The sequence below is a fragment of the Orcinus orca genome, chromosome 3 (assembly GCF_937001465.1).
Source record: "Orcinus orca chromosome 3, mOrcOrc1.1, whole genome shotgun sequence".
In the NCBI taxonomy this organism is placed as follows: domain Eukaryota; kingdom Metazoa; phylum Chordata; class Mammalia; order Artiodactyla; family Delphinidae; genus Orcinus; species Orcinus orca.
The window spans coordinates 19,892,541-19,911,978 of record NC_064561.1 but is presented as its reverse complement, the minus strand read 5'-3'; the positions used below and the strand labels follow the sequence as shown (position 1 = coordinate 19,911,978).

The window sequence follows — 19,438 nt, the reverse complement described above, 5'->3', positions numbered from 1 at the left end:
AGCTGGAGATGTGTTCGCAGAGCTGAGAAGTAGAAAGCATCATATGGGGTAACCCAGAAACCATCATGATCCCCACAACTGTGGCTTCTTTGTCCCACCCTATGCACACTAGCCTTGGTTGTTGTATTACTCACGTTTTGTTTTGTTTTGTTTTAATTTTCTGTTTTATTTTATGATGCTTTGACATCTTGGGACCTTGCAGACCAGGATGGAACTGCCCCTCTCAGGGTTTGCTAATTCCTAGAGATAGAAAGCCACCTGCCTTCAAGCACACCTTTCATATGCAAACCAACCAATCCAAACCAGTATCCCTAACCACCTCCTTTATGGACTCTCATACACCAAACCAATATTCTCACTACCCTAAATCACCCTAGGGCCAGGTACCAGAAAACCAGGGACCACTCCTATGGCCCAGAGCCCTGTTGAAATTATTCAAACTAGTCAACCCAACCTCTTACCTTGCCTCACCCATTCCTTCCTGGGGAAACCACAATAAAGGCTCTGGGCAATGCTCTCCCCTCACACCTTCTGCCTCCTGACCAACCTTGGTGCTTCCCCATATGGCCCTGCATGGGCCTCTTGGGAACTGCACATAATAAAACTTTCAATGGCATTGAACTCCTGTGTCATCACTCAGTCACCTCTATAAATTAAGTCCTGGGCACAATCAAAACACTTGTCACTTCCATTACAGCAGTTAACATATACTCTCTGATATCATGTATAAGTAGATACTTTCATCTCCAGAATTTAATCTCCCTGAGAGTAGGAACCATATTTTACTAAAAAGCTCTGTAGGACTTGCCTGGTGGAGCAATGGTTAAGAATCCGCCTGCCAATGCAGGGGACACGGGTTCGAGCCCTGGTCTGCGAAGATCCCACATGCCAAGAAGCAACTACACCCGTGTGCCACAACTACTGAGCCTGTGCTCTAGAACCCACAAGCCACAACTACTGAGCCCACGTGCTGCAACTACTGAAGCCTGCGCCTAGAACAACAAGAGAAGCCACCACAATGAGAAGCCTGCGCACCACTACGAAGAGCAGCCCCGGCTCATCGCAACTAGAGAAAAGCCTGCGCATAGCAACGAAGACCCAACACAGCCAAAAAAAAAAAAAAAAGGAATATAAAAAAATAAATAAAATAAAATTTTAAAAATAAATAACAAATAAAAAGCTCTGTAGTGTGGGTTTGCATGCCCAAGAACACACACACACAGTCACTGTTTATTCAACTGAAATGTTTGCTGAACTGTGGCCAATTTCTGTCCCTTCACAAAGCCATTTCCCTGGGATTGTTCTTCTCCCATAGCAACAATACACAGTAGAACATGTTGAGAAGTGGTTCTCATTTTCCACAGGGAAGAAATAAAAAAGCCCCACAAATACAAGGCATCACCTGCACTGCTGGATCCCAATAAGGAGTCCAGGCCTGGACCAATATTAGAAGCATTTACACAAAGCAGAAAAATGGTGACACGGGCTGTTCAGACACTCAGTGCTGTAGCTCAGGACTCTGCCTCAGTGACACAGGGGACAAATCGTGACAGCATTCATTGGAGAATAAATGGAAGTTATTTTGAGCATCTAATTGGATTGGGAGTGGGGAACTGGGGATTATTTATTATTATTTCCAATAATGTATAGCATCTTAAGTATCCCATTCTCAAGATTTGCTCCACCGTGCTTAAAAAATACATATGCTTGAGTTCTGGGACTTTGACAAAAATGCCCTCTATCCCTTCGTATTTCTACCTGAACAATTCATGCTATGCAAATATGAGTAACTAGAAATCTTCTTTAAGATAAATAAGTAACATATAGTCATCGGTTTTTAGGCTGGTCATCTGGTATTGGCAAAAAGACATGGATTTGCAGTCTGAAGACTGGTGTGTTCAAGCACACTAGTGACTGGGCTCTGTCACTAACTAGCTGTGTGACCCTGATAAAAACCTTCACCTCTCTGTCTTTATCGTCAAATAAGAATCTATCATAAGAGAACCACCCTGAGGATTAAACGTTATAATGTATGTTAAAGGTGCTTCATAAACTATAAAGCACTCACAAACATCAGTCATCTATGGCATTGGAAGCTCCAGAGCCTGGCATGAGGCCTGACACAGAGCTGGTGCTCAGTATTTGTAGTCTAAATGAGTAAATACCACTGATGAGCTCTGTGATCTCAGGCAAGAAAAATCTCTCTCCTCCTCCTCTGATACCACTGTCCCCCTTGTTCACTGCACTACAGCCATACTGTCCTTTTTCCTGTTCCTCCTATTACAGCAAGCTCAGTCCTGCCTCAGAGCCTCTGCTATTTCCTCTGCCTGGAACACTCTTCCCCAGCTCTTTGCATGGCCATCCCCTTCTCATCAGTCAGGTCTTAGGTCAAATGTCATTTCTTCAGAGGCTTTCTCTTACCACCCTGACTAATGCTCCTCCCCTATCATTCACCCAATATATATTCCTGTTTTATTTTCTCCTCCTGTTGACTTGTTTATTACACTCTCCTTCACTAGAATAAAAAACACTCTACTAGAGATTCTCTGTCTGTCTTGTTTACCACTGTATTCCAATGCCTAAGACAACATCTAGCTCATAGAAAACTCTCAACAAGTGTTTGAATAACTGAGGTTGGAATAACTTAATATCAAAAGTTTCATTCATTCAACAAATGTTTTGTATGTACCTATGAGGATTCAGGCTCTATATCAATGTGCTGGGGATTCAGCTGAGAACAAAACAGACAAAAATTCCTGTTTTCTTGGGGCTTGCCTTCCAGTAGGGAAACAAACAATAAACAAGATAAAAAGCAAAGTACATACTATATCTGATAATAAGTGTTAAGGAGAAAAAAATAAATAAAGCAGTAAAGGAGGATATGAAGTGTGTTTGGAGGGGCGTACAGAAATGCGAGACTGAGCCATGAGGCTATATGGGAGAAATACATTCCAGAAGGCCAGGGTAACTGGGACAGGAATGAAGGGATTGGAGGCTAACAAAATAGAGGATGACGTCAGGGAGGTTAAGAGAAGTCAGATTGTATAGGGCCCTGTTGGCTAACCCAAGGACTTTGTCTTTTACAAAGAGTAAGATAGGGGACCTCCCTGGTGGCGCAGTGGTTAAGAATCCGCCTGCTAATGCAGGGTACATGGGTTCGATCCCTGGTCCAGGGAGATCCCACATGCCACAGAGCAACTAAGCCCTTTGTGCCACAACTACTGAGCCGGCACTCTAGAGCTGGTGAGCCACAACTACTGAGCCCACATGCCACAACTACTGAAGCCCACACGGCTAGAGCCCATTCTCCACAACAAGAGAAGCCACCGAGGGCTTCCCTGGTGGCGCAGTGGTTAAGAATCCACCTGCCAATGCAGGGGACACGGGTCTGCGCCCTGGTCCGGGAAGATCCCACATGCTGCAGAGCAACTAAGCCTATGCGCCACAACTACTGAGCCTGCACTCTACAGCCCACGAGCCACAACTACTGAAGCCCACGTGCCTAAAGCCCGTGCTCCGCAACGAGAGGCCACCTCAATGAGAAGCCCACGCACCGCAACGAAGAGTAGCCCCCCGCTCGCCACAACTAGAGAAAGCCCACGTGCAGCAACAAAGACCCAACGCACACAACAATAAATAAATTTTAAAAAAAAAGAGTAAGATGGTAAAGTTTTGGAGAATCTGAGCACCGGGGTGTCATGATATGGCCTGTTATAAGAGGATCGCTGGGGCCACTCTTTTGGGAATACCTTAAAGGTAAGCGAAGAGACCAGTAAGGATGCTACAATAACCACAGCCAAGACATAGTGGCTCCGGAAGACTGGGGAAGGAGCAGGTGCGGGGTTGGAAGATTAAATTTTGGCTTTTGACAGTTACTTTGGAGTGGAGTTTAGGGCGAGGTCTAGGCTGGGGGTCAGCATCTGGAACTCAAATGGCAACAAATGTTGCCCTGCTAGTGAAATGAAGAAGATATTCCCACATAACAGAGCCTTCATGCGAAAGAAGTGAGGTGTCAAATGCTGACCGGAGCAAGGTGAGAACCCTGAGCCAAGGACTGCACGAGCCTGTCCCGGAGGGAGGGGTATGCGGTGGAACCTGCGACCGACTTCCGAATCCACTGCACAAGCTCCGAAGTCCCAGCAGCGTCGACGAAAAAGAACGGCCAGGGTCAGAACCGCAACGCAGCCTGCAGTACCCAAACCTCGCGAGATTTGTTGGCCGGGCAAAGCCATCCTCCCACCCACATCTCGCGAGACCAAGGTTCATGAGCGGCTATAGCCGGTTAGGGTTTGTGGGGAAGATGGAGTATTCCGCGTTGGGCACCGCGGAGGCTGCGGACAGCGGCGCGGCCCGGCCGTACAACAACTCGGAGGAGCGGGAGGGCCGGGAACCCGACGGGCTGCGCTTCGACCGCGAGAGGGCGCGCCGCCTCTGGGAAGCAGTGTCCGGGGCCCAACCAGTGGGGAGGGAGGAAGGTGAGTCCGGGGACTTCAGAGGCAGGAAGACACTCGCCCGCCTGCTCCTTTCGCGGAGAGTGGCGGAAGCGCGGGGCGGGGACGCGGACCAGCCCCCGGGTCTACGGTCACACCCTCTGGCGCCCGGCCCGCCCCCTGGCGTGATGCGCCCCGGGACTCCCTGACTCGTGCACCTCACCAAGACCTGGGCGCGTTGTGCCAGCTCCCCTGAAAATCCAGGCTGTACGCCACAAGAAGCGCGCGCAAATGGTCAAGGGCCTTCTCACGCTGTGGCCGCGTGGTTCTTTACCCCGCCTTCCTCACCCGCGAGAGCTTACTTCTTCCTAAACTTGAGGATTGGAATCCTCCGGGCGTGCCGTGCACGCCGTTTCGGAGACCCTCAGAACCTTCCCCGCCAGCCTCGTAACCCCTTCACCATCCCAGTCTCCAGGTTCCCCCACCCCTAGTGTCTCTTGCCTCCCTTCTCTCATGCCCCACACTTCCGAGGGCTCTAGAAGGCCTTCTCCATACCTCAGTGTGCCTCCTGAACTTGGAGACTGAGCCCTGGCTTACCCCTGTTTCTTGGTGTCACCTGTTTCCACCACTTGAATCCCTTTTCTAATATGGGAGCCAGGAGCCCGGGAGCCTGGCCGGGTATACTATGGCTCCAGCTTTTTGTATCCCACGCTTGACCCAAGGTTGTGGAGAACAGGATATACAAGTCTCTCTAGGGGGCACTTCTGGGCTGAAGCTTCCCAGCTTGTTCTGCACTTGACCTAGCCCTGGGTAAGATGGAGATAGAAAGAGGAGGATGGAAAGAGCTGCTCTGACCCCGTTTTGTGACCCCCTTCACAGTCCTTAGCAGAGCTAGCTGCTTAACTCTAACCCAGAAGTACACAAACTGGGCTTTTGTGCTGATCCTGTCAGGTAATCTGCAGGGAAATCAGATTTCTCTAAAGGTTTATTTGCTTGCTGAGCAGACTAATCTTGGAAAGTTAATATGTTGCTTGTGAACTGATTGTCCTGGGATAAAATGGAATTTTTGACCACATCCAAGGAAGATATGTTTAAATTTGGGGTGGTATACATACCTATACCCTGGTGTATATTTCTCCAATTTAAAAACTAGTCTAGTCTGACTCCTAAATTAATAAGAGGCTCCTATCCCCCTCACCCCCATACTTTCAAACTTGTTTGGCACAAAGTTGCCTCTCCTCCACCCTCCACCGCCTGCAATTTTCCTTTCATTAATTTGACCAACATTCACAGATGCCTGCTCTGTTCCCAGGATTGGCTGGGCATCAGAGCTACAGAGTTGAGAATAATACTGGCCTTGCCCTGGAGGGGCTTGTAGTCTAATCCAGGAAGCAGACACCAAGACAGTTGCAGTATAATGTAGTGGGTGCAGTGAAGTGGGAAGTCTAAGAGTTGAGGGTACACAAAGAGGAAGCGCCCTTTGTCCTCAGGGGATACAGAAGGCATGCCTTGGACATTGAAGCAGAGAACACAGCAGCTGTGCTCTGGGAAGTGAACTGTTTATGTGTGTATGAATGCCCACAGTCATTTAGAACCCAGTTCACTTCCCTGCTCTCCTCACTTTGTCCAATAATTTATTTGAGGTCTAGGTAGATACCTAAAACACCGAGTCCCACTCACCTTGGTTTTTTATTTTCTCTTAGTTATAATTTTTGTTTTCTCATTGAGTTATAATTTACATACCATAAAATTCACCCATTGTAACTGTAAAATTCAATTAATTGTAGTAAAAGTATAGAGTTGTATAGCCCTAGTCCAGTTTAGAATATTTCCATCACTCCAATTTGTGCTCCTTTACATTAAATCCCCACTCTTACCTCCTGCTCTCGGCAACCACTAATCTGTTTTCTGTCTATAAATTTGCCTTTTCTGGACCTTTCAGTAAATGGAATCCTATAATATATAGTCTTTTCCATTTGGCTTCTCTCACTCAGCATGTTTTTGAGGTTTAGCCAAATTGTAGTGTGTATTAATACGTCATTCCTTTTTATTGCTAAATAGAATTCCATTGTATAAATCTTGTTTTTTTTATTCTCTAATAATCTCTGCCTTTTTTTTTTTTTTTTTTTTGCGGTATGTGGGCCTCTCACTGTTGTGGCCTCTCCCATTGCGGAGCACAGGCTCCGGATGCGCAGGCTAAGCAGCCGTGGCTCACAGGCCTAGCCGCTCCGCGGCATGTGGGATCTTCCCGGACTGGGGCACGAACCCATGTCCCCTGCATCGGCAGGCGGACTCTCAACCACTGCGCCACCAGGGAAGCCCAATCTCTGCCTTTTGAGTGGGCTGTTTAAACTATTGACATTTAATTTAGTTGTTGATATGGCTAGACTTACTGTCCCTACTTCATGACCCTATGAAAATCAGCCCTCTATGTCGCATTCTAGATCTCTCAGCCTCTGCCCCATACCTCTTCTGATTGTCTACAATATGGATACAAAATAAATCCTGCCAATCAGATGCCTTCTCGTAAGATTTGGAAGGCAGAAATGCAGTGAAGATCATATTTCTACAGCTATTGTTACTGTCAAGAAAGGTCGTGGAACTATGAGATCTTCTTACATCAGTGTTCCAGCATCCATTCTCCAGCTTCATATGTTAAGAGGCATGTTCAATGACAATGGAAGCTTCTTACTTCCAGCAAGGCTGCAGTGGAGGCCTCAGAGATTATAGCTCACCTGTTGGAACAGTTATGCATTGTTCCTAGAGACATTTCTGGAAGGCTCAACCTAGTACCTTCAGCCTTTCCAATGATTTTCTAAGCATCTAATTTCCTGTATCAAACCTATCCCCTCTGGTAATTGGATTAGAGTTGTATGTGGATATTTGGGAAACAGGGATTCACATTCAGGCCACCTTCTCAGAATTCTGATAATTCATATAAGTTCTTTTTCCCTCTGTGGACCTTAGCTTCCTCCAACCTCATGAATCTCTCACAGATTTTGTGAGTCAGGAATTCAAGAAAGGGTTGGCTGGACAGTTCTGACTCAAGGTCTCTTATGCAGTTGCAGTCAGGTAGTGGCTAGAGCTGAAACAGCAGTGGGATGGAACTTCTGGAGGCTGGCCGGGCATCTCTTTTTTCACATAGTCTCAGGGTCTCTCCATGTGATTTCATGCATGGAATAGTTAAGGCTTCCTCACAGCCTGGAAGAAAATCGCTTACATGGTAGCTGAAGACTTTAAGAGCAAATATTCCCAATTTGGTTCGTTTTTATAATTTCTGTCTTCCATGTGTCTATATGTTGCTTAGTAGTCAACCAGTGATTCAGTAAACACCTGGAGCCAGTAAAGGCCTCGGTTGGATCTGTAGGTAGGTAGGAAATTACATTCAAAGTTCAGGCCATTTTAAAGTCAGCCCTGGCTTTTACTTTCTGTCAGGGCCTTTTGCATCTCTTCTGTGCATGTGTACAACCTCAGAGTTGGCCAGGAGTATGTGGCTAACTTGGGCCCTCTTAGGTCCCCACTGCCACACAGTCTCAACCACAAACATGACACAGCAAAGGCTATAGTAGAACCTTTGGCCTTTCCTCCTCACCTACCTCTGAGACCATCACTTCCACCAATATTATCACTAGATAGGGGCATTGCCCACCACTCCAAATCAAGTGATTTCCTCTTCCACAGGGAAGCTATTGGTTCTCACATCCTACCTCTTCCTGGTAGAACCTCTGCACTGACTGAGTGTGGGAGGGGATGAGAGCAGTCCCAGATTCCCGCTCTTCTCACCCAAAGTTCAGCAGATGTACAAGCATAAGTGCTTCCCAGATTGTTAAGTGCCTTTGGTCAATTTCCAGGGTACTGAAGGGATTGTTTTTGTCAATTTTGTTCAGTGTTTTAGTTGCCTTGGGTGAAGAGGATCTCCTCACTCTGCTATAGCCAAAGTCCCGCCTCATACTCATTTTATATTCAACTTCACTTCCTCTGCCTGACTTCTAAATTTGGAGGGTCCAAGACTCAGTCCCAGGAGTCTCAATTTGTATCCCCAGCTCTGACCTTTCCCTCAAGCTCTAGGCCTGAATCTCTAGCTGACTACTTGATATCTCTACCCATGTATGTGATAGACCACTCATGTTTAATATAGCCAAAGGAAACGTCTTTAATTTCTCCTCCAAGGCTGTCTTCCTCCAGTTCTCATCTGTTAGTTTCTCAAATTCAAAACCTAGGAGTTATCCTTGAATGCTCTCCTACTTCACCCCCTACATCCAATCAAAGAAATTGGATGTCAGATCTACTTCCAGAACATAATTCCAAATCCATCCACTTTTCTCATCTCCACTGACAACCTGCCTAGTCCACATTTCTTTCATCTATTGCCTAGAAGACTGCAACAGCCTCTTCCCTGTTCTTCCTGTTTCCATTCCTATTCCCATACAATCTGCTGACACAATGAATAGACTAATCTTTTCAAAACATAAGCCATATCTTGTCACCTCTCATTGCACTAAGAATAAAATCTGTAGTTCATACCATGGCTTATGAGGCCTTATACTCATTCCACATGATCTGGTAGGCCTCAAACTCTCTCCAACTTTATTTCCTACCACTATTCTCTCATTCACCATACTCTATCCACACTGTCATTCTCTTCATTCCTTGCATATGCCAAACTCATCCCTGCCTCAGAGACTTGACACTGTCTCAGGCTGGAACAGTTTCCCCCAGAACTTCTTGTGGCTAACGCCTCCCTAGCATGGTCTTCACTGACTATACTGCCCCAACATTCTCTACCACTTACTTTGTCTGCTTGTTTTCATAATATTTCTCACTCTCTGTCACTATCTTGCTTATTTATTTACTTTGTACTCTCTCTTATTTGTTGACATGGCCCCAGCACTAAACCCATTGCTGGCACGTAGAAGGCATTCTGAATACATAATTGTGAACTGTGTGAATGTATTCTCTGAGGCCAAAGATGTGTATTTCATTTATTCAGCAGGTATTCACCAAGCCCCTCCTGTGGGTTAGGGATTTTATTTTTAATTTATTTTATTGAAGTATAGTTGATTTACAATGTGTTAATTTCTGCTGTATAGCAAAGTGATTCCGTTTCATATATATACATACATATACATGTATATTCTTTTTCATATTCTTTTCCATTATGGTTTATCACAGTATATTAAATATACTTCCCTGTGCTATACAGTAGGACCTTGTTGTTTAATCCATTCTATATATGATAGTTTGCATCTACTAATCCCAAACTCCCAATCCATCCCTCTCCCACCTCCCCCTTGGCAATGATGAGTCTGTTCTCTATGTCTGTGAGTCTGTTTCTGTTTTGTAGATAAGTTCATTTGTGTCATGTGTTAGATTCCACATGTAAGTGATATATGGTGTTTGTCTTTCTCTTTCTGACTTCACTTAGTATGATAATCTCTAGGTCCATCCGTGTTGCTGCAAATTACATTATTTCATTCTTTTTTATGGCTGAGTAGTATTCCATTGTATATATGTACCACATCTTCTTTATCCATTCATCTATCAATGAACATTTAGGTTGTTTCCATGTCATGGCTATTGTGAATAGTGCTGCTATGAACATAGGGGTGCATGTATCTTTTTGAATTATAGTTTTGGCTGGATATATGCCCAGGAGTGGGATTGCTGGATCATATCGCAACTCTATTTTTAGGTTTTTTTGGGGTTTTTTTGTTGTTGTTTTTTTTTGCGGTACATGGGCCTCTCACTGTTGTGGCCTTTCCCGTTGCGGAGCACAGGCTCTGGACGCGCAGGCTCAGTGGCCATGGCTCACGGGCCCAGCCACTCCACGGCATGTGGGATCTTCCCGAACCGGGACATGAACCCGTGTCCCCTGCATCGGCAGGCGGACTCTCAACCACTGCGCCACCAGGGAAGCCCTATTTTTAGTTTTTTGAGGAACCTCCATACTGTTTTCCACAGTGGCTGCACCAATTTACATTCCCACCAACAGCATAAGAGGGTTCCCTTTTCTCCATACCGTCTCCAGCATTTGTTATTTGTGGACTTTTTAGTGATGGCCATTCTGGGTCAGGCATTTTATTAGATACTGGGTATACAAAGTCATAAGTGACATGGTCCTTGCCCTGTTTAGTCTTTGGGAGTCAGATTCTGAATATCCTTGAAAGGAAACCCCGTCTCCTTTAATAAAACAAAATCCATCATCTCCATGCGAGGAGAGAATGGCTGGATCCTGACTCCTGGGTAGCATTTTCCCTTTATGGGCTTTGCATTCTGAGGAGCCTCTCACCCTCCATTTAAAAAGCTCTGGCCCGGGCTTCCCTGGTGGCGCAGTGGTTGAGAGTCCGCCTGCCGATGCAGGGGACACGGGTTCGTGCCCCGGTCCGGGAAGATCCCACATGCCGCGGAGCGGCTGGGCCCGTGAGCCATGGCCGCTGAGCCTGCGCGTCCGGAGCCTGTGCTCTGCAACGGGAGAGGCCACGACAGTGAGAGGCCCGCATACCACAAAAAAAAAAAAAAAAAAAAAGCTCTGGCCCAGATGTGTTCACAGACCCACTTCTGTTGATTTCTCTGAGCACGGCTGAGGCAGCCACAGTCTTTCACAAAAATTTACCAAACACTGTAGGAGAAAAATAGGGAAATAAACAAAAGACCCTCAGGGTCAGAAATATAGCCAGACAACAGCCCTTCTTCCCAAAAGGGCTGGCATAAATAAATAAGCTTTATATCTTGTGGAGTAGGGAGAGGCACCTTAAAAGTTACCCCCCGGGCTTTCCTGGTGGCGCAGTGGTTGAGAGTCCGCCTGCCGTTGCAGGGGACGCGGGTTCGTGCCCCCGTCCGGGAAGATCCCGCATGCCATGGAGCGGCTGGGCCCGTGAGCCATGGCCGCTGAGCTTGCGCGTCCGGAGCCTGTGCTCCGCAACGGGAGAGGCCACAGCAGTGAGAGGCCCGCGTACCGCAAAAAAAAAAAAAACAACAGTTCCCCCCCAAGAACCTCCCTCCAGAGAATCTTGCCCACTTTTTGGTCCAGAGTAGAAGATAAAACACATGAATTTGCCAGATTCTACCCCTGCCTCAGATTGTCGATGTCATGATAGAACTCATGCCTTGTGTGAGATTTTACTCCCTCCTCAAAAAGTAAAGCTTTGTTTTCCAGGCCCAACAATTAAGCACAGGTTAATACTATAGATTCCTATGGTGTGGAACTTGTGTGACACATTAGGTAATTTTTTTTTTGGCTGCATTGGGTCTTTGTTGCTGTGAGCAGGCTTTCTCTGGTTGCGGCGAGTGGTGGCTACTCTTCATTGCAGTGCACGGGCTTCTCATTGCGGTGACTCCTCTTGTTGCGCAACACAGGCTCTAAGCGTGCAGGCTTCAGTAGTTGTGGCTCGTGGGCTCAGTAGTCGGGGTGCATGGGCTTAGTTGCTCCGTGGCATGTGGGATCTTCCTAGACCAGGGCTCGAACCTGTGTCCCATGCACTGGCAGGCAGATTCTTAACCACTGCACCACCAGGGAAGTCCCTTCTCTCTGTTCTTGATCTGATTTTGAAATATCTAAAATTACCTAGCGGAATTCCATTTTGGCTGGCTCAGCTTTAACCTTGTTCCCAGAAGCATCTTTTCCCTTCCCGTCTTCCTCCACATGAAAGCGAAGGTTCTCCAGCAGGATGACAGACCCAGCAGCTAGGTCAGCACAAGCTTTCTAGTCCTTCAAGAACAAAACATCCTTGCCCAGCAGAGATTTGAGTTCTACAGCAACTGGCTGCAGGGAGTACTTGTCAGGCATGGGGACACCATCAGTCCAGCCCAGATGGCTCATAAGAACAACTGACTTGGCTCCAGTGTCCAAGCAGAATTTGATGCTTGGAACGGCAGCCTTGATCCTCTGGTTGTTTGTTATCTTGTTGTTCTTCCTAGGAACATTGAAGTCCACTCTCATGATGACCCGCTACCCCTTCACGTCCAGCTTGTCCAGAGTCAGCTTGTTAGAAAGTGACATCTTGGCAATTCAGTGGCAACAAGAGGCCGGGGGAAGAGACTGGGGCAGTGACAGCAGCAGAGACTGCATTTGCCACTTTCTTAATGTTCTTTTTAGAGAGAACTGCAAGCCTCTCACACCAGTATCTGGCTAGAATTGTTTCATTTGTATTGTATTTATTTTTATTGGTATTTACTTAAGTTTATAATTTAAAGATTCCTTTTTAAAAGAATTTACTTAGTAAAGAAAGTTGGCATAGGGACTTCCCTGGCGGTCCAGTGGCTAAGACTCCACGCTTCCACTGCAGGGGGCTTGGGTTCCATCCCTGGTCGGGGAACTAAGATCCCACATGCCATGTGGCACAGCCAAAAATAACTAAATAAATAATAATAATCATTTAGAAAGAAAGAAAGAAAGTTGGCGTACATAAAAGTATAAAGTAAGTTACAGGTGAGGTGGCACGAGAATATAGCGTGAGTCATGAAAGCAGTAGGGCAGGGGTGGCTGAGGTTTGCCGATTTAATAGTATGGCATTCCATTACTCAGTTCATGTGTTTGAGGCAGGGTTCAAAGACAGTGCTGTTGAGGCAGGTTTTTAACTCAAAGATTTTTTATTTTCCTCTCTGTAGTGGAACACATGATCCAGAAGAACCAGTGTCTCTTCACCAGCACCCAGTGTAAGGTTTGCTGCGCCTTGCTAATTTCTGAGTCCCAGAAGTTGGCACACTACCAGGTATGCCCTTGTACCTTTAGTACTGCTTTATTTTTCCAGACCCAGTGTCAAACCCCCACTTCTCCCTGGCTTGTGCAGTGAATTCCTTTTTAGCCACCCAGGTGTTGCCTCCATGCATGTTGGCTGTGACTTGAAGATTGACTTAATTTTTCTGAGTCTCATTTCTTCCATCCAAATCAGGATCATTATACTTACATGTTCCCATGCAGCTTGGTACAGTAGAAAGTACATGCTTTGGCTTTAAATAGACCTGTGTTTGAATCACATCTCCGCTACTCATCCTGGGCAAGAAACCTCACTATCTTCAGCCTCAGTTTCCTCATCTATAAGATTGAGATGATGATAATTTTCTCATAAATTATTGTGATGATTAGATTTGACAGCATTTAAGTACTTTATACAGAGTAGGAACTCAATAAACTAGGTTTCTTCCCCCACCCTCTCCTCCTCAAAAGTGTCTGTGAGGATGAATCAGATGAAAATCTAGTGTTTTTGAGTGCCTTAGATATGAAATGGCATTTAGCTATCTTTGATCTTTTTCCTGGGTTCTTGCAGAGCAAAAAACATGCCAACAAAGTGAAGAGATACCTAGCAATCCATGGAATGGAGACATTAAAGGGGGACACGAAGAAGCTAGACTCAGATCAGGTAATACAGCTGCCATGTTGAGACTGCTCACTTCCTGATGAAGCCAGCAGGCAGGTTGGTGTGGTGGAAAGAACATGGGCTTTGAGTCAGACTGACTTGGCTACAAATCCTGGCCCTGTTCTGTGATTTGGGCAAGTCTTATTACTTCTCTGAGCCTTGATTTCTTCCTCTATAATAATGAGGATGCTAATGTCAACTACCTTTCAGGATTTTTCCAAACTAAAATGAAGGAAGGTTTATTAAAGCACCCAACACAGAGCCTGGCACATAGTAGGGGCTCAGTAAATGGAGCCATTGTCAGTGGTTTGTTAGAGTAGGACAGCTGTCCATTCCCTACTCAAGAAGAGAAAGTGGAAGAAAGCCAGGTTGCTTGCTTTCTTGAGATCTGGGGGAAAGAGCTGAGTTCAATACTTGAATATTTGGAATAAACAAGTGGAATAAACACTTTTCCAGCATGTTTGCTTTTTGCCTTAGAAATACTGTGAGAATTATGCTGAAACAACCCCAGTGCCTCAGGTGTACCATTATTTTTGTTCCATAGCAGGCTGTGCAAATGTCATGGGATGAAAAGTCAGCAGACTAGGGCCCAATACTAGCTCTACAACTTAATGGTTGGGTGACTTTGGACAAGTCACTTAACCTCTCTGTACTTCACCCATAAAATGGAGATAATAGTTCCTACCTCTTAAGGGTATTGTGAGGTAAAATTCCAATTCCTAGTGGATGCTCAGTGAGTAAGAGCTTACACTACAAACTGTGCCTCCCTGTCATAGGGACCACAGGTTTGCAAGGGCCTTGCTTATCCCTTCTCCAAATTCACTGGCTCATCCCCTGGTTGCCCTTCTTGTGATTTAGAATCCAGAAAGACAAGATCAACTCTGTGACCCTGGGCAAGTCACTTCACCTCTTTATATCTCTGATCCTTCTACTCTCGGAGTGGCCCAGTAGTTCTAATGAGATCGTGGGCCCCTCCCCGTCCAACAAAGAGTTATCCAACCCAAAATGACAATAGTACCAAGGCTGAAAAATGCTATATTAGAATGAATACTGTATTCAGAAATCAGACATAAGAGAGAGGCTGGGAACTCTTAATATAGACTTGAAGTACATTGTTTTCTAGCCTAATCATAATCATGAAATAAAACCCAATGATCTGCTTGTTCATCAAACCCTGAACATCTGCTGTGTGCCAGACTCCAGCAGAGTGCTAAGGATAGGAAACAAAGATGAATCCAACAGTCTTTGCCCAAATGTTGCACTTTAGTTCACAGAAAAGTCTCCTAAGCTGTGACACTGTCAGTTTAGGGTGACAAGCGAGTGGTATGATAGAGGTCTATTTAATGCACTCCAGGAGTACAGAGGAAGAACAAGATTAGTTCTTCCTTCCTGGAATAATCACACAAAGTGGCTTGATAATTGTTTACTGCGTAATTTTCTTGAGTAAAAGTCTCTCAGAAGAGGTAATATTTAATCTGGGCCTTGAAGGCTAAGCAGACATATGCCAGGCAGTAAAGAAAGGAAGATCATTCTAGGCAGCAGGAATGGCCCAAGTAAAACAAGGAAGTAGCAGAGAACAAAATGGGGAATGGTGAGTAGAGCATGGGATGAAGTAGCTGGAAAAGAATCCAGAAAGGTAGGTTGGGGTTAGTGTGTGAAGGGGGCCTTGAATGCTCATTCTCCTATGGGCAGTGGGGAACCAGTGAAGATTTTCTGGCCGGGCAGTGGCGTGATCAGACCTGTGTTCTTTCTCCTAACCAGAAGAGCAGCAGAAGCAAAGACAAGAACCAGTGCTGCCCCATCTGTAACATGACCTTTTCCTCCCCTGTCGTGGCCCAGTCGCACTACCTGGGGAAGACCCACGCAAAGAACTTAAAGCTGAAGCAGCAATCCACTAAGGTGGAAGGTACTGGTTTTCCTGAGTGGTGCTATGTATCGGGACCCCTCCCGTCCTCAAGGCACCAATGCCAGGTGCTCCCAGAAATGCTCACTGGGGCCACAGACTTGAAGAGGTTGAACTGCTTTTGAGAGCCCTTAAAAATATCAAAGTAGACCCAGCTTCAGTGAAATGCATCCTCAGAGTTGTACTCACCTAACCTCCCTTTCTTTGGCTACATCAGTTTTTCTCTATAGAAGCTTCTTAGCCCTGAGCTTTTGTCCTTAAAAATAATTATAAGTCAGGAGTGCCAGAGTCCTCCAGGCTATGCACACCAGGAGAGCATTCCATCTCCTACCTCTCTCACTTAGATTTTTCCCTCCTAGCATCCACCTGCCCTGTTGCCATGCATTCCAAGTTAAAAGCTAAATCCGTGTCTTTTTCGTGTGCTCAGGTTATGCCCTCACTTTAATCCTCAAAGCTGCCTGTTCTCCTCAAGACAGGGACTTGCCTTTCGAAGCTGAATACTTCAGTGCTGCCACTACTGCCCAGCAAACTGTATTTGCAACTGCCATGAATTCATTCCCAGTGCAGTGACTTCTAAAATAGCCCCCTTTATCTTGTCACCACTGGGGCTCAGCCTTCACTTTCATCTCATTAACTAATGACTTTCTGGGATTTTAAACCTCTGCTAACTGCAATTAGTCAAAACTGAAAGTTCTTTGATCTTTATTTTATTTTTTTCTTGGTAATTTTTGCTTCTGTCTTTATTTTGGACCAAGAAGTAGACTATACTATCTATAATACTTGTCCTTTTTTGAATTGCTGTATTATAAAAACAAGACAGTGATGTTTTGGAAGACTTTGAAGAGAGGGTAAAAAAATCACTCATAATTATACTCTCTTATTACACCCCAATCTAGTATTCCTGCTATGAAACAAGAGATAAAGTCATGGATGCCCAAGTTTAAATCCTGCCACTGCTATTTACCATCTGTATGACTGAACTTCTTTGTGCCTGAGTTTTCTCACCTATAAAATGTTGATAATACTACTTCATAGGTTTTGAGGATGAAATAAGGTATACAAGGAACCTAGGATGTAATAAATGCTCAGTAAAGGACAGTTCTCTTTTTTTTTGGCCAAGTGGCCTGCAGGATCTTAGTTCCCCGACCAAGGATTGAACCCAGGCCCTGGTAGTGAAAGTGCCAAGTCCTAATCACTGGACTGCCAGGGAATTCCCGACAGTTCCTATTGTTAGTATTATCACCATCATCAAGATAGCCAGTGAATGGAATCCCCACATAAAATGCAGTAGTTGATCAGGCATCCACCACCTGGAGCGTGTCACTGGCTTTGCTTATGGTTTGTTCATCATTAAGTTATACTAGTACTAATTGCTTTTGTTTAAAGTCAGTGTTGGTACCATTTATGGTACCAAAAAGATTAAACATTAGACCAAGGGAAATTAGCTTAAGAACAGAACTTTATATGGTCACTTATCTTTAGGTTTATATGAGCTTAACTTTCTATAAATGGGAAAATTCCCTGGAATATGCCCGGTCCAAAGATTCCATATTCAAGGGTTTATGTTTTGTATTTACTTTTGGCCCTTGCCACATAACAGGTATGTTTTTATATAGTTATAATCATAGTGCATGTACCATTTGTATCCTGCTTTAACTTTTGATTTTGTAGTTTAAGCACATTTCCATGTTATTACATGAGTTTACAACTATATTTCTGAAATTAAACATTTTTCTAATGTAAAAGTAATACAAGCATGTTGTAGAAAATATGGAAAATATAGATAAATGGAAAGAAAAATACTCATAATTTTACTATTCAAAGATAACCACTGTTAACATTTTGGAGTACTGTTTCTCCTATAATCTTTTGTTATGTGTATGTGTGTATATCTGTGCGTATATGTGTTTTATGTATGTCTAGATTATGTATATAAACGTAAAATACTTTAACCTTATTGTTTTTATAAAAACAACGCATACTCATTATTGTTATTTCTAGTTCAAACAATGCAAAAGGTACAAAGAGGAAAGTAAAATACCACCCAAATCCTGCCATCAAGAGAGAAACACTGTTAATATGTTGGTAACATTTCAAAATGCCAGTATACACATATAGATTGCACGTTATATCTTTTAATAATGACATGATCGTATCATATGTATAATTTTCTTTTATGCTCTTTTCACTTAATATAACATTTGTATTTCCCCATGTTATTAAAAACTTTTTCATAAACATTTTTAATGACAATATCCCATCACAGCACATTTATTTAACCAGTCCTCTAATGGTGAACATTTACGTTTTCCCCCTCTCCTTTATTAATGTTTGTAAATAACACTACAGCAAACATTCCTGTAGAATTCTCTTTCCATATTTCAAGTTGTTTCCTGAGAGAAGACTCCTGTAGCTTTCATTTTTACTGGATGTCTATTAAGTGGTTCTTCCAACTTTACTTAACCATTCACCTCTGATGCTTCTCTTCAGTATCTTTTAAAGAAAGACCCTTATGTTTCAGTGGTCATGATTATTTCTTTTCTGATATCAAGAATCTACATTCATTGTAGAAAAGTTGGAAAAGACTGAAAAGCACACTTCTGCTCAATGCTTTTGGTCTTTTTTCCACACATCACCAGTATGGTTTTTGTTGTTTTACAGAACCAAGGACATAAGAACCAGTTTGCTGTATAACCTGCTTTTTTTTTTTTTAACTCAACACCACATACTGAATATTTTCTAATATTACTGAATATTCTACAACATGTACCTTACTTTTCCAGTGACTTGCTGAAACAATGGCTAAGGAAAATCAAGTAGCCAGGGAAATTGAGATTTCCTATATTGGAAAACCATTGTGGGAAAAGCCAGCAAGTTACTTCTGGCTTGTTGAAAATCCTCAAAACTTCCCCCATTGAAGTGGTACAGAGATGAAAGAACATCTGTCTGTGAGTGCTGCTGAGCCTCACCTCTCCTCCACCATTGGTGGGGGTTCTAGACCACATTTTTAAAGCAGTGGTTACTAGATTGACACCATTCCAGCCACGTGGACTCATTAGTGAGTCATGACATCCACTTTATAAAGCAGCAGTGCAGCCTGCAGTCAGCATCAGGACATTTGTTGGCCCACGGGAGGCTTACATATATGCCCATACCAGGCTCTGATTAACTGAATTCATGGACCACAGTCAGGGATGTTTTCTGAAGGTGAACGCATGGACTGTAGCCTTCAGATCTCCCTGCCACACTCTGGCAGCCTGGCATAGAGGAGAGGGCATGGTCTTTAGGGTCACACAGGCCTGTATTCACTCATTAGCTGGGTGATCTTGGGTAAGTCATTTCACCCATCTGAGCCTCGGTTTTTCTCTGTATTGTGGCAAAATGACACCTACCTCATGGCATAGTTCTGAGGACCGAAAGAGAAAATATATATACAAATCTCATAACTAAATGTCAATGTCATCCTCCGCTCCCCCACTCAGCCTAGAAGGCAGTGTAGCCTAAAAGGCCCCCCTAGTATAGTGCCTTTTCTAAATGACCCTCCAGGCCCTCAGGCCCTCATTTTCTACATCTGTGCATTGACTTCCAAATCTATAACTGGGATACTTTGAGGATGGGAGTAAAACACCCAAACTTCTTGTCCTATTTGCTGTGAAGTTCTGGGGAATTCTGAGGGATGAGAAGATTGCAAGCATGTACATATCTAATCTGTTGTAATTTGTCAACTTGATAGTAGAAGTGCAGATCCC

General features: G+C 44.4%; 1 protein-coding gene across 6 annotated transcripts in view; it reads left to right on the top strand.

The window, feature by feature from the left end:
• The first annotated feature begins 4,262 nt into the window (after positions 1-4,262).
• The window catches only part of ZNF346 (zinc finger protein 346), a 30,230-nt gene continuing 15,054 nt past the window's right edge, over positions 4,263-19,438 (top strand). For 5 of the 6 annotated variants that reach the window (XR_004479570.2, XM_049707083.1, XM_049707082.1 and 2 more), the window contains exons 1-4: positions 4,263-4,475; positions 13,038-13,141; positions 13,697-13,789; positions 15,548-15,692. Coding sequence is in view for 5 of the 6 variants with exons in the window: in XM_049707083.1 (XP_049563040.1) it covers positions 4,265-4,475; positions 13,038-13,141; positions 13,697-13,789; positions 15,548-15,692 (553 nt within the window). In the remaining variant the exon portion in view is untranslated. The remainder of the gene's footprint in view (positions 4,476-13,037; positions 13,142-13,696; positions 13,790-15,547; positions 15,693-19,438) is intronic. The other variant, XM_033414903.2, reaches the window with a different exon arrangement.